A 12,248-nucleotide genomic window follows, 5' to 3' on the forward strand; every position below is an offset into this window, starting at 1 on the left:
CTCCTAGAAGCTAGACACACTTTAGCTCTTCCACTGGCTTTATCTCTATCTCCAGAGCTCTTACACATTTTAGCTTTATTTTTATTTTTATTTTTATCCTCATCCTTATCCTTTATCTAGCTCCGACTCCATTTCTAAGAGGTGCATCCGCTCTGGGGTCTGCTGCTGGAAGCCAACAGTCACCCAAGACACGAATTCAGTGACTCAGATGCCCTCTGTGCCCTTTAAATCTCTCCCTCTTTATTATTTCACACTTTTATTATCAATCTTGTGTCCACAAAAAAAATTCTACAAATAATAAATGAAAATAAACGGGATAATTTATTAATAAATAAACAATATTCAAATATCTAGATAATTATTTTTTTTTATTATTAATTACAACGGTAATTTTAGTAGCATAGAAGATGTGTGCTTCTATGCGAAGCTTTTATAATTTTCTGTTAAATTTCCTTTCTCAGGGGTTTAACAAAGGGAGTAAACCACTGGTAAGAAAACGCTCCTCTTCTTGTCTCTAACCCAAAGAAGGAGCATTCTATATCTACTAGAGAGTAAAAACATGGGATGAAAGTCCCGGAAGTTACAACAGAGAAGGGTTGAAAGGTGCATGAGAGACTCTAAAGGGAGGGGGATTGAATCTTGTCTGTAATTAATGAGGAAAGTTTTATAAATAGCTAAGAGCGCAGTTACCCAAGTATACCTACCAAAAGTAAATTCTTTACTTTAATAAAAATATTTAACATATATAAATATGCCTTTCCTCCATGAAAAAAAAATACATGTCGAAAAATATTAAAAATATATTTTAAATAAATTAAAATATATTTTAAATATATTAAAAATATATAAAAAATATGTTTTTAATAATTAACTTTTGACCAATTTTCATATATTTTAAATATATTTTAGATATATTCAAGATATATATTTTGAATATATCTTAAATATATTTGAAATATATAAAATATATATGAAAATCCGCCAAAAGTTAGTTATTAAAAATATATTTACTACACATAATTTATTTTATTTATTTATAAATTTTTAATATATTAAAAATATATTTTTTATGTATTTCGACATATATTTTTTTTATATTTTTTTTTCATGGGGGTTTATTCTTCATATTGTGACAGACTATTTTTATTTCATTTTAATACATTGATATTTCGTGTAAATTTTTATTAAAAACTCTAAGAATAAAATTAAAAAGTGAAAGAGATAAAAGTTTGGTCAGACGGTTTGATTATCTAATAGTGAGTAGGGCATCCGGTGTTTAGTCCGACATAAAATTGGCGAGCGTTTATTTGTCGGATTTATGTAGCTAGAGTGTTATCGCGATGCTATTTGGTAAAGGACATTTCTCTTTTCTATTTCAGTAGGATACACATTCACTGGCATTCATCTTATCCTTACCCTTCTACTACGGAACCAAAATTTAGTGCTTTGTCCAGGCAATCCATCAGAGATTTTATTCTCGCCTTTTAATCAAAACAATTTGTTTTAAGTCTTTAATGAATAAATACTCAGCGTTAAATAACAGAAGTATTTTTGCAGGATAAAAGAAGGAAAGAAAAGGAACAAGAGGGTACAAGTGCATTTAGATATATATAGAATATAAGAATAAGAATGAATAGCGCACGATCAATAACCTATTGACGTCTTTGAGTGTACGATAAATTAGAAATTAAATTCAAGCGAACTGGAGTGTCGGTGCAGTATAATATAAAATCACGTTAAAGGAATTAAATACGTTTTATAATGATAATAATAAGTAAATGAAATAAATAATATGTAGAATGGTTGTCGTTGTCGTTGGCGTGAGAGTTGCGCCAATGGCATTCTTATATTGCATAAAGAAGTGCATACTTTCTGTATAATAAAAATACGTGCTTTAGATTGTGCTCCAAGCTCAAAAGCAAGCATTCTCAAGAAGTTATATTTGTTGTGTGTATGTGGAGAGATACACGTGCATATAATACTCTGGGATACACGTAATACGTATTGTTACGTATGTTCAAGACGTTTGCCATTCAGCCATTGACTTGTTCAAGAAACGTGACACGAACCGTTTTACTCTTTCGTTTGTATATTACTGAATCTTTAGACTTTTATTTTCGTCATTTAGATTTTATCACTTCTATCACGGCCAGATAACAATTATTTATATTTTTACTTTGCAATTTATCTACTTTTTTTTATTTTTTTCTATCAAAAAGGTTTATGATTCAGCAAAATATATAATTATTTATACCTATAAATAATTTTTGTAGGGTAAAATTTTATTAATGGTAAAAATAAGTTTTGTAATGTTTTTTTTCTATAAATTTTTCATTCAATTAACGTATCAAATTAAATTAAAATTAATTTAAAAGTCATTTGATGACAAATAAGCTTCTCAAAAACAATAATTTTTATTTTACAATTACATAGCCTCGATTTTAACTTTCCAGTAGTGAGAAGATTTAAGGACCATGCGTCACCTGTCGGATTTTTTCAGAACTAAATTTTTTGAAAAGCTAAATCTGGACTTTTGAGGACATATTAAGCCAAATATGACATAATCTGGTCTTGTACGGCTTGAAACTTAATTAAATTAATGATTAATGTGAAATAAGCTCTATAAAAGAGAAAAAAAATCATTTTTATTTTAAACATAAATACTTTAAAATTAACTTTCTACTATTGAGAATATTTTGCGCCCATACGCCACCTGTCGGAATTTTTCAAAACTAAAATATTTTTAAAAGCTAAATGTGGATATATTAAGCTAAATATTACCTAATCTGGTTTTATATTGCTTGAAAGTTAATTAAATTAATTATTAATGTCTAATAAGCTTTTTAGAAGAGACAAAAAATTAATTTTTATTTTAAATTTAAATACTTTAGAATTAACTTTCCATTATTGAGATGATTTAGCGACCATACGCCACCTGTCGGAATTTTTCAAAACTAACTTTTTTTTTTGTTAAAAAAATCTAATAGAATAAATAATAAATATCTGATTAATAATATTTAAATTATTAATACATTAAAAGATTGTTTGTAATAATTGCAAGCGGGTAATTTGAAAAATATTGGATGAAATAATAAATTAGCTGGTTATTAGAATTTTCGATCAAGAGATTGATATAAATAGCCGGGTGCATTATGTAATATATGTATAGAGACCCGAACTGGTCCTTTGAATGTGAAAAGCTCAAAAGCCTCGTTATTTTCCCGTATGGCAGTCTCTATGTCTGATGTCTGATGTCTTTTCCGGAAATTTAAAATGGTAATTTCGCAGTTTTCTCCCTCGTCTCTGGCACCGGTACGGCGCACCAGCTTCTGTAGCGGGAGTATCAGGAAAGTTGCTCGTGACAGCAGTGTTTCTGATCCGACATTTAATTTGCGTCAGAGTAACGCGTCCAAGTCGTAGTAGTTGTCGCAGTACCACTACCGTTTTCCCTTTTCCTATCACACCCATCACGCCCGCTACATTTTTTCTTCCTGATACATTTTTCCTATTATATTATTCTCTTTGGCCCGCCGAGCCCTCCCCCTCGACGCTGGCCTTCAAAGACACTTCTCGAATAGAAAAAATTAGCATCTCATATTTTATCTACGAAAATTTAATTTTGCCTATCGGAAATCGGCTCGTCAATTAACGAATTTACTTTTAGTTTAAATTCATAGTATAAATTTCACTCTAAAATTCCTCGTTATTATTATTATAAAAATCATTTTCTGGAAAGATAAATTTATTTAACGTTTTATAAATATATTTTCTGTTAGTTTTCGTTCAAAGAAAAAAATACTCAGAGAGTTGAGCACACGCTTACCTACCAAATCGATGTTTCAACATGTTTCAAAGATCCCAGTTCTTGTATTTGCATCTCCACCATTTTTATCTAAGAGTAGAGCTCACTTTATCGATGCGAATCGCTAAATCTAACTCAACTGGATCCAAGATGTCATTCAATCTCTTATTTTTACTTTCGTTTTTTTTTTTTTTTTTTACAATCGGTTATCACTTTCTGGTTTTGTTTTGGCTATATTGAGCTCAACTTTTTATAAATAAATTTAATTAATATTTAAAATATTTAATTAATAAATTATTTATACATTAAAAATTATCAAAATTTATTTTCTAAAAAATTTTAATTAATTCAACCATTTATTTAATAATTATAAAATGAAAATTAATATAATAATTAGAAAAAAAATTAAAGTTAATAAATGTTAATTAATTTTTAATCAATAAAAAATAGATAAATTAAATACAAAAAAATTTTTTCATTAACGTAAATTTTTTCTACAACTTAGAAAATTGAGCGAAAAAAATAATTTTATCCAAACAATCTATATAAATAAACCTTTAAAAGTTTAATCGAGGGTATTGCATAAAAAATAATTCGACAGACGACAGTTTATTGACCAGAATAATTTTTTCACAATGCACTGCGACGTCTTATTGATTCCAGTGCTATCAATAGCTCGTACGACGACTGCCCCTCGAATCATTAGGATTTTACACACATATATATAAATATAAATACACGAGTGGAATGCACTTACGTGTACTTGGAGACAATAAGTCTCTAGGAAATAATGTATAGATGGGCACACACCGACATTTACTGGTAACATATTATCGAGGGTCACCTCCGCACTGAGAGCCGTCTTTCGTCTTACACACACGCACACACACACACGATGGATAAAATGATATTTTATTTTATTTTATATCGCTTTTTTATCCATTATTATATTTTTATTTTTATATTTGTCCCTTTTTCTTTATCTCGCTTTATATTTCTCCTCATATAAAATTCATCGAGCCGGAAATAATCGGGGATAGTTCTCTTAAAATGATAATTCTCCTCGACTGGGCTCGGGCAGTAAACCAGAGGAGGATATAATAAATTATTTATCGACAGGTTTTATTTAACAGTTAATATTAATAGTTAAGCATTAATAATAATAATTGTAAAATTTTAACCTGAAAAATTATTTTAGAAGTTTTATCAATTTTAAAATTAACTAGATGACGATTTATTATTTAATTCATAAATTTTCTTTCCAAATAATAATAATAATAATTCGAGTTCTTATTGTTAAATTATTCCGTCTATCCACTAGTTATTCCTCCATCCATTACCAGCTGGACGCACTGGCTCCTAGAGCGGGGCAATATAAATAATATCGAGGAACATTAATTTCCTTTAAGAATAATTAACGTACGGGCAGCCAAAGAAGCAAGCAGTGACCACCAACCATCCAGCCCTCTTATATAATATTACATAGAGGTAGAGAGGACCAAAGCGTAGAGAAGTTGCCCTTAATCCTGGCTCGCTCTACCAACTACATCCAACTCTACCTGAAATATTAATCGCGACTTACAGATGCTCTCCAACAGCCTTCTTCTATCCTATCCATAATAAGCAGAGCATTAAGCTTCTATTCGTTTTATTATTAAGTCACTCCGGAGTTATTGTACGTTTGAGTTTACTTCTTATGCTCACAAATAATATTACGAACTTTTTTATACCTGTTGGTTGCTTATTCATTACTTTGCCGTCGACATCTATCAATTTAAAATGCTTCTAAATCTCCTTATATAATAATTTTTGAAGGTCGATTTTTAAATCAAACGATTTATAAGCAAATGAAGCCATATCTGATCAGATTAACTCATATAAAGCCATATATGATCAGGTTCAGTCATATTAGGCTTTATATGATCTTATCAACCCAAATAAAGCAATATCAAACCATTTATGATCATATCAAGCCATATAAGCCATAAAATATGATCATTTCAAACCATATCAAGTCATTTCTGACCATAAAAAGCCACATAAAGCCATTTATGATCAAATCAAGCCATATTAGCCATAAAATATGATCATATCAATCCATATTAAGCCATTTATGATCATAAAAAGCCATTTATGACCATTAAAAGCCATATCAGATCATTTCTGATCATAAAAAGCCATATCAAGCCATTTATGATCATAAAAAGTCATATCGAGCCATTTATGATCACATCAAGCCATATTAGCCATAAAATATGATCATTTCAAGCAATATCAAGCCATTTCTGATCATAAAAAGCCTCATCAAGACATTTGTAATCAAATCAAGCCATATTAGCCATAAAATATGATCAGATAATTCCATATTAGATCATTTATGATCATAAAAAGCCATATCAAGCCATTTATGATCATAAAAGGCCATAAAAAACCATTTATGATCACATAAAGCTATATTAGTTACATGATATGGTCATATCAGGTCATTTCTGATCAGATTAAGCCATTTATCATTACATAAAGCCATATCAGACCATTTACGATCACATTAAGGAATATTGTATGATTTTTTTAATCTAAATCAGGTTATTTATGATCAGGTTAAACCATATATGATCAGATGATGCCATATCAGGCCATATATGATCATACTATGCCATATAAAAATTTTTTTCAGCGAATTTCTATGAAATTCCGAGTTCTATGAACGGAAATTGGTGACAAAGTTTGTCAATCATCAAGAGTGAAATGATAAGGAAAGTGTGACGTGGTTAGAAAGACGGAAAGCAGACAGGGCTAGCAGAAACATGAAAGCATCATTAATTTCCTCTGCGATGTTGCATATCATCTTTCGCAGTCACTGGAGGAGATCAAGAGAACCACGAAGTAGAGGCTCGTTACGCGGTGTGTGACTGGCATATAAGCACAATAATATATATATACATGTATATATATGTGTATGGTAGGCTAGGCTAAGCCAGGCATCACCACTTGCCACTCAACCCAAGCAGTATCATGTAATCGAGTTGTCAAGCAAACTACCCCTTACTGAGCAGGGGGACACCGACAGCAGTCTATGTGCCACATCAAGGAGCTGCACTCAAATAGATGCCACTACGACGCTCTGCTCTACCGCTCACAAATACTCTGCTCAGGCCTATCGATACCGAGAGGTGCATTCTATATATATTATATACATATTCACTAACTTTCATGTGTGGAAATGTAGTATATAGCATGTGGTATATGGCATTCAAACGCCACAGCCTATAACCCATTGTGCGGTCCCTTTATTCTATTACCGGTATTTTAAATTCCGCTATCAACAGAACTTTAATCGCCGGTGCCATGTCAAGACGCCTATTTACCGGGACTGGTGCACTCTACGTATGTGCTACTGTATGTACATGCGTTTAATGTACAGTCAAGTTGATTATATACATTAGCTGAGTAAAGGTAGTAGCTAGTAGCAGGTAGTGTCGATGCAAACCAACCACGTGGTAGGTAACTACTCACAATCGATATCCATTACGCTCCTGTAAAACTCAAACCCCTAATTTTATTTGTCTTGTTTTATAAATATTGAATTATTATTATCATATATTCTAGGCTTTTATATAAAGTCACTGGTTTATTTCTGATGATAACCGGTTGTTAAATTAAAATTACCTCTTTAATAATAAATGTTGTTGACCTTTTTTCTACACCTTAAACGTTATGTCTTTAAGATAATGTTATATCTTTTAAAATTTCCTTGAAAGAATTTTTATAATAGAGGCTGGTCTGATCATATACAACCTAACATGGGTTTATATGATCACATATGACTTAATCTGACCATAAATGACCTAATATTAGTTGATCTGATGATATCAAATGACTAATATGGCTTGATAGGATCATAAATGGCTTGAGATGACTTTTTATGATCAGAAATGACCTGATATGGTTTGAAGTTATCATGTTATATGGCTAAAGCTGGTCATAAATGACCTTATATGGCTTTATATGATCATAAATGGCTAAATATGGCTTGATCTGATCATAAAAGACTTGATATGGCTTTATATGATCATTAATAATTTGATATGGGTTGATCGGATCATATTATATGGCTAATATGGCTCAATCTGGTTATAAATGATCTTATATGGGTTAATCTGATCATATAATATGACTTTATGAGATCATAAAAGGCCTTATATGGCTTGAAATGATCATAAATGACCAGATATGGCATTATTAGGTCTGACATAGGTTAGAAAGTACACATCATCCTAAATCAAAAGATTTTTCTACACATACTCTCTACACCAGAGAGAATAGAAGGAAGTAGAAATTCACAGAAAATTTATCGGTCAGATGGCAGAGAGACAATGTAGTGAGACAATAAAGCTGTAGCTACAAAGTGTCGGGCGGGTTGGAGCGTGTTGTGGTAACGCCTGGTGTGCGATATAGTGACCAAGGCACGCACAAATTCGCACTAGACATGCTTCGGATACTCTGCTCAGAAACAAACACCTCGTTATATTGAAATACGCGTACACCTAACATTTATTGTCTCTGGATTTTATTTTCAGGCTCACAAATGACTGGTGGGTTCTCTCAGAGATTTACATTTACGGGCTCGAAACTCGTGAAATCTTCCGAAAGCTCCATTAGGAGTGATCTCTTGCTCTTTCAAGTCCAACTTCCAGCACAACACGTTTAGTTGCGAAAGGGAGAAAAAGATGAGCTGGTAGATGTTTCTCGAGTTCTCCGTCTCCATCCAGCTCCACGAACTTGTGGCTTTTAGTCAGTGCCTTACGGCAACATTAGTATTAGTATTACGGCGGATAAACTCCGCTAGTAGAGAGACAACTACTTTAAATTTGTCTTGAAGCTGGAAAGTTCTGTTCTTGTTTTGCCGAGACTGCCAATATTTAATTAATTTTTGATGATAATAACAACAGTAACTGTAACAATAGCAATTATTTAAAATTTAATTAAATTGAATGAAAATGTAATAATGTTATTGCTTATAATATAGGCGGTCTGGACTGTGGGCTATCGGTCTCTATAACGCGGCGAAGAATTTATATTGTTAATTAATGGGCTGGCATGCGTGGGTTGTTGCCAGGAAAATGGAAATTCCCGCAGTGAGCAGTGACCAGGTCAATGTTTTTGAAACAAAAGCCAGCGAACCGTGATATGAACCTCGCATAGGGGTAATGAGCTGGTGATATTATGTTTGGCCGTGGGCAGCTTACGAGAATTATCTCCCTTGCGCTCGTCATCCATCCGGTATCTATATAAACCATAGATTGCTGCCTCAATCCCTTCGTGATGCATTACATTCTCATTATTTCGGATATCTGCTGCTACTGCTACTACTGTCCGGCCTGTTATCGGCCCAAATCGATTTAATCATACAATAAACATATTGTCTGTATGTGTATGCTCAGAAGAGGATTATTTTTGGTAATAACGTACTCCTGTTCATCGGTAATACCGATAATCGCGCCTAATATCTACGTAGATCTTCAAAAACACATATGTGATTTCATTACATCTCCCCATTTTTTTTTTTGTGAGCGGCCCCAATGGCTTCAATTTTAATTAAAGCCTTGAAAATATCTTTTTGCGGACAATTCATCATTAGAATTGCTATATCAGGCTTTATATGGCCATATCTGGTAATATATGACTATATATGGTCATATATGGCCATATCTGATCATATATGATCATATGAGGCTTTCCTTAAAAATAAAAATTCATTATTATCATAATTTTCAGCTCTTATACTAAGTTTTCAATAATATTTATGATCAGATAATTAAATATGGACGTATCTGATAATATCAAGCCATATATGGTCGTATAAAGCCAAAAATATCTAAATATGGCTAATTGTAGTATCAGGAAACATTTAAAAATACATACGGACGCATCAGATATCATATAAGGCATGATATGGGTATATAAATTTATATGGAGCCGTATAAAATCTTATAAGGCCATATCTGGTCAGATATGGCTAATTTTTCGTATTAGGTCACATCAATTAGTATATATGGACATTTTAGACCATATTAGGTTTGATATGACCATATAAAATAATTTTTGATACCTTTGACCTAAAAATTGGCCATATTAGGTGTCATATGACCTAATAAAAAAATTACTCATATGATAAAAATTCTTGAGGGGTAATTTGGAGCTGAATACTGCTCACACTCCCTCCAATTGTTCAGAGACAAAATACATCGAAGATAAATAATCTTTTTACAAACAAGTATTGTCGCGACGGGTATCCCGCGGATGATTAATGTCCTCCGGGGTTGGATCCGTAGGTTAGCGATACTTGTGTACTAATATAACTGTTTTATTTCTCCATCGCTTCTCAATATTTATAGCGTGAGTGTATAGCAAAAAATAATAATAAAACAGAAAAAAAAGTAAGTATAAGAGTTGGTCTCAGTCGGAGATATGGAGACTAGAGAGGGAATATAACGTTTGCCGTCGAAAGTTAAGAAGATGGACGACGTCTACGCTGAAATAGTCTCTACAGACCGATACACTTCGAGTGCGGTTATGTGACATTGTGCAGTGGAGTGAGTTGCGGTGAAACTGGGTACTGCTACTGGTGGTTCTACCAGTTGTAGCTTGTGGAGCTTTACAAGGCCGGGGTTCGAGATGGGGATGGAAAATAGAAATGGGAATAAGGATAAAGTAGACGCGGGGTTCTTCATACATTTATATATCCCTATATATCTATATCTATATATATTTATAAAGAAGAAGAAGAGTACGAGGTAGTAATCGGCGACCATTGGATTGGAACAAATGTTAACGGACGTACGATGATGGTACGTTGGAAAATTTTTACTTGAAATATATTTTCTAAGACGCATCGTAGATTTTATAAAATTTTACAAAGAGTAAGGGGGTAAAATAATTATTTTTCCACGGATTTGATTTATATTTTTTTGTAAAAAAGTTTAAAGTTAAAAATCGGAGGATTCATTTAAAATTTTATCTCTTAATTTTGGATGACGATAGAACCAAGAGAAGAGAGGATTGAGGGGGTGGCATTACTGCAGTTGGTAACTATTGGAACGGAAGAAAGTTTAGCATTAGTTAAACGCGGAGAACTCATTAAGAAAGTTGTTACAAGACGGAGTACCGTCTGAATCAAGACCGGTGCGTTACTTACAGAGGAGGGGAGGTGTAAGTAAGTGTAAATGGCATGATAAACCTCGCTTAGTATAGTGAAAAAAGAAAAAAGAATAGTTGTGAAGGAAGAAAGAAAGTGTTAACCAATAAAACTTGTCTGCCGTTGAGCGGAAGTGATCGAATATGATGAACGAGTCTTTCCACTCGTCAATAACACTTGCTGCTATCAAGTGATCCAGATGAGTGATTCCCTCGGACGATAGTTGTACGGTTTTTATTTATTAATATCGAAAAGTTTTGTATGAATATTCTGGTGTCATTCGTTGGGAAAATTACTTTTACGGATGAAAAACTTACCGGAGTACTGCTGGGCCAGAAGGGACGCAAAAACGTGGCCGGGGCTTCTTGCGCCGCGAGATGAGACGGATGTTGGGACAGCGTGGCGATTATTGTCGTCATCGTCGCTGCTGGAGTGGACACTGGCTCCGTAGCCGCGCCGTTCTCGCCATTCCAGGGACCGTTGACGGCGCAAACCACGGCCCCCGTTGCTGGGCACTCGGCCCAAGGTACCGTCACTGTCCATCACAGCGGCATCTGAAGCAAAAATTTATAAAAAGTCAAGTTGAGACTTAAATCTTGGCAACAAATGTGTATCTGATAGAAAAATTGGGCAGATCAAGCTATATTTGGCTTGATATGACCTAATATGCCCATATTGGGTCTGATGTGTCCATATTAAGTCTGATATGACCTAATGTGTCCATATATTATTTTATAATGATTCCTAACATGATAAATTATTTAGATTAGACCAGATATGGGAGGCTTTATTTTTGTTTATATGACCTCAAATGACTTGATATGACCATATATGACTTGATATTTTATATTTGATGGCTTGATATGACCTAATATGACCATATTAGGTCTGATATAACCTAAAAAGCCATATATCAGATTTGACGTAACCTTATATGGCAAAATGTTTTTTTTAATGATTCCTAATATAGAAAGTTGTCAATATTAGGGTACATATGGGCATTTCAAGTCATATCTGGTTTTATATGGCTTTATATGACCTCCAATGACTTTATATGTCCATATATGACTTGATATTTTATATTTGATGGTTTGATATGACCTAATATGACCATATTAGGTCCGATGTTACCTAATGTGGTTATATTAAATCTGACGTAACCTAATATGGCCATATTAGGTCTGATATAACCTAAAAAGCCATATAGTAGGTTTTATGTAACCTTATATGGCAAAATGGTTTTTTTAA

The 12,248-nt window shown here is 32.9% G+C and overlaps 1 protein-coding gene across 2 annotated transcripts in view; it reads right to left on the minus strand.

Annotated features, from left to right (window-relative positions):
* LOC123271792 (teneurin-a) overlaps positions 1-12,248 on the minus strand; it is a 397,455-nt gene that overhangs the window by 243,491 nt on the left and 141,716 nt on the right. For both annotated transcript variants that reach the window (XM_044738204.1, XM_044738203.1), the window contains exon 4: positions 11,318-11,554. In XM_044738204.1, the coding sequence (XP_044594139.1) occupies positions 11,318-11,543 (226 nt within the window). In that variant the 5' untranslated portion in view covers positions 11,544-11,554. The remainder of the gene's footprint in view (positions 1-11,317; positions 11,555-12,248) is intronic.

The sequence above is a fragment of the Cotesia glomerata genome, linkage group LG9 (genome assembly GCF_020080835.1).
Source record: "Cotesia glomerata isolate CgM1 linkage group LG9, MPM_Cglom_v2.3, whole genome shotgun sequence".
Taxonomy (NCBI): domain Eukaryota; kingdom Metazoa; phylum Arthropoda; class Insecta; order Hymenoptera; family Braconidae; genus Cotesia; species Cotesia glomerata.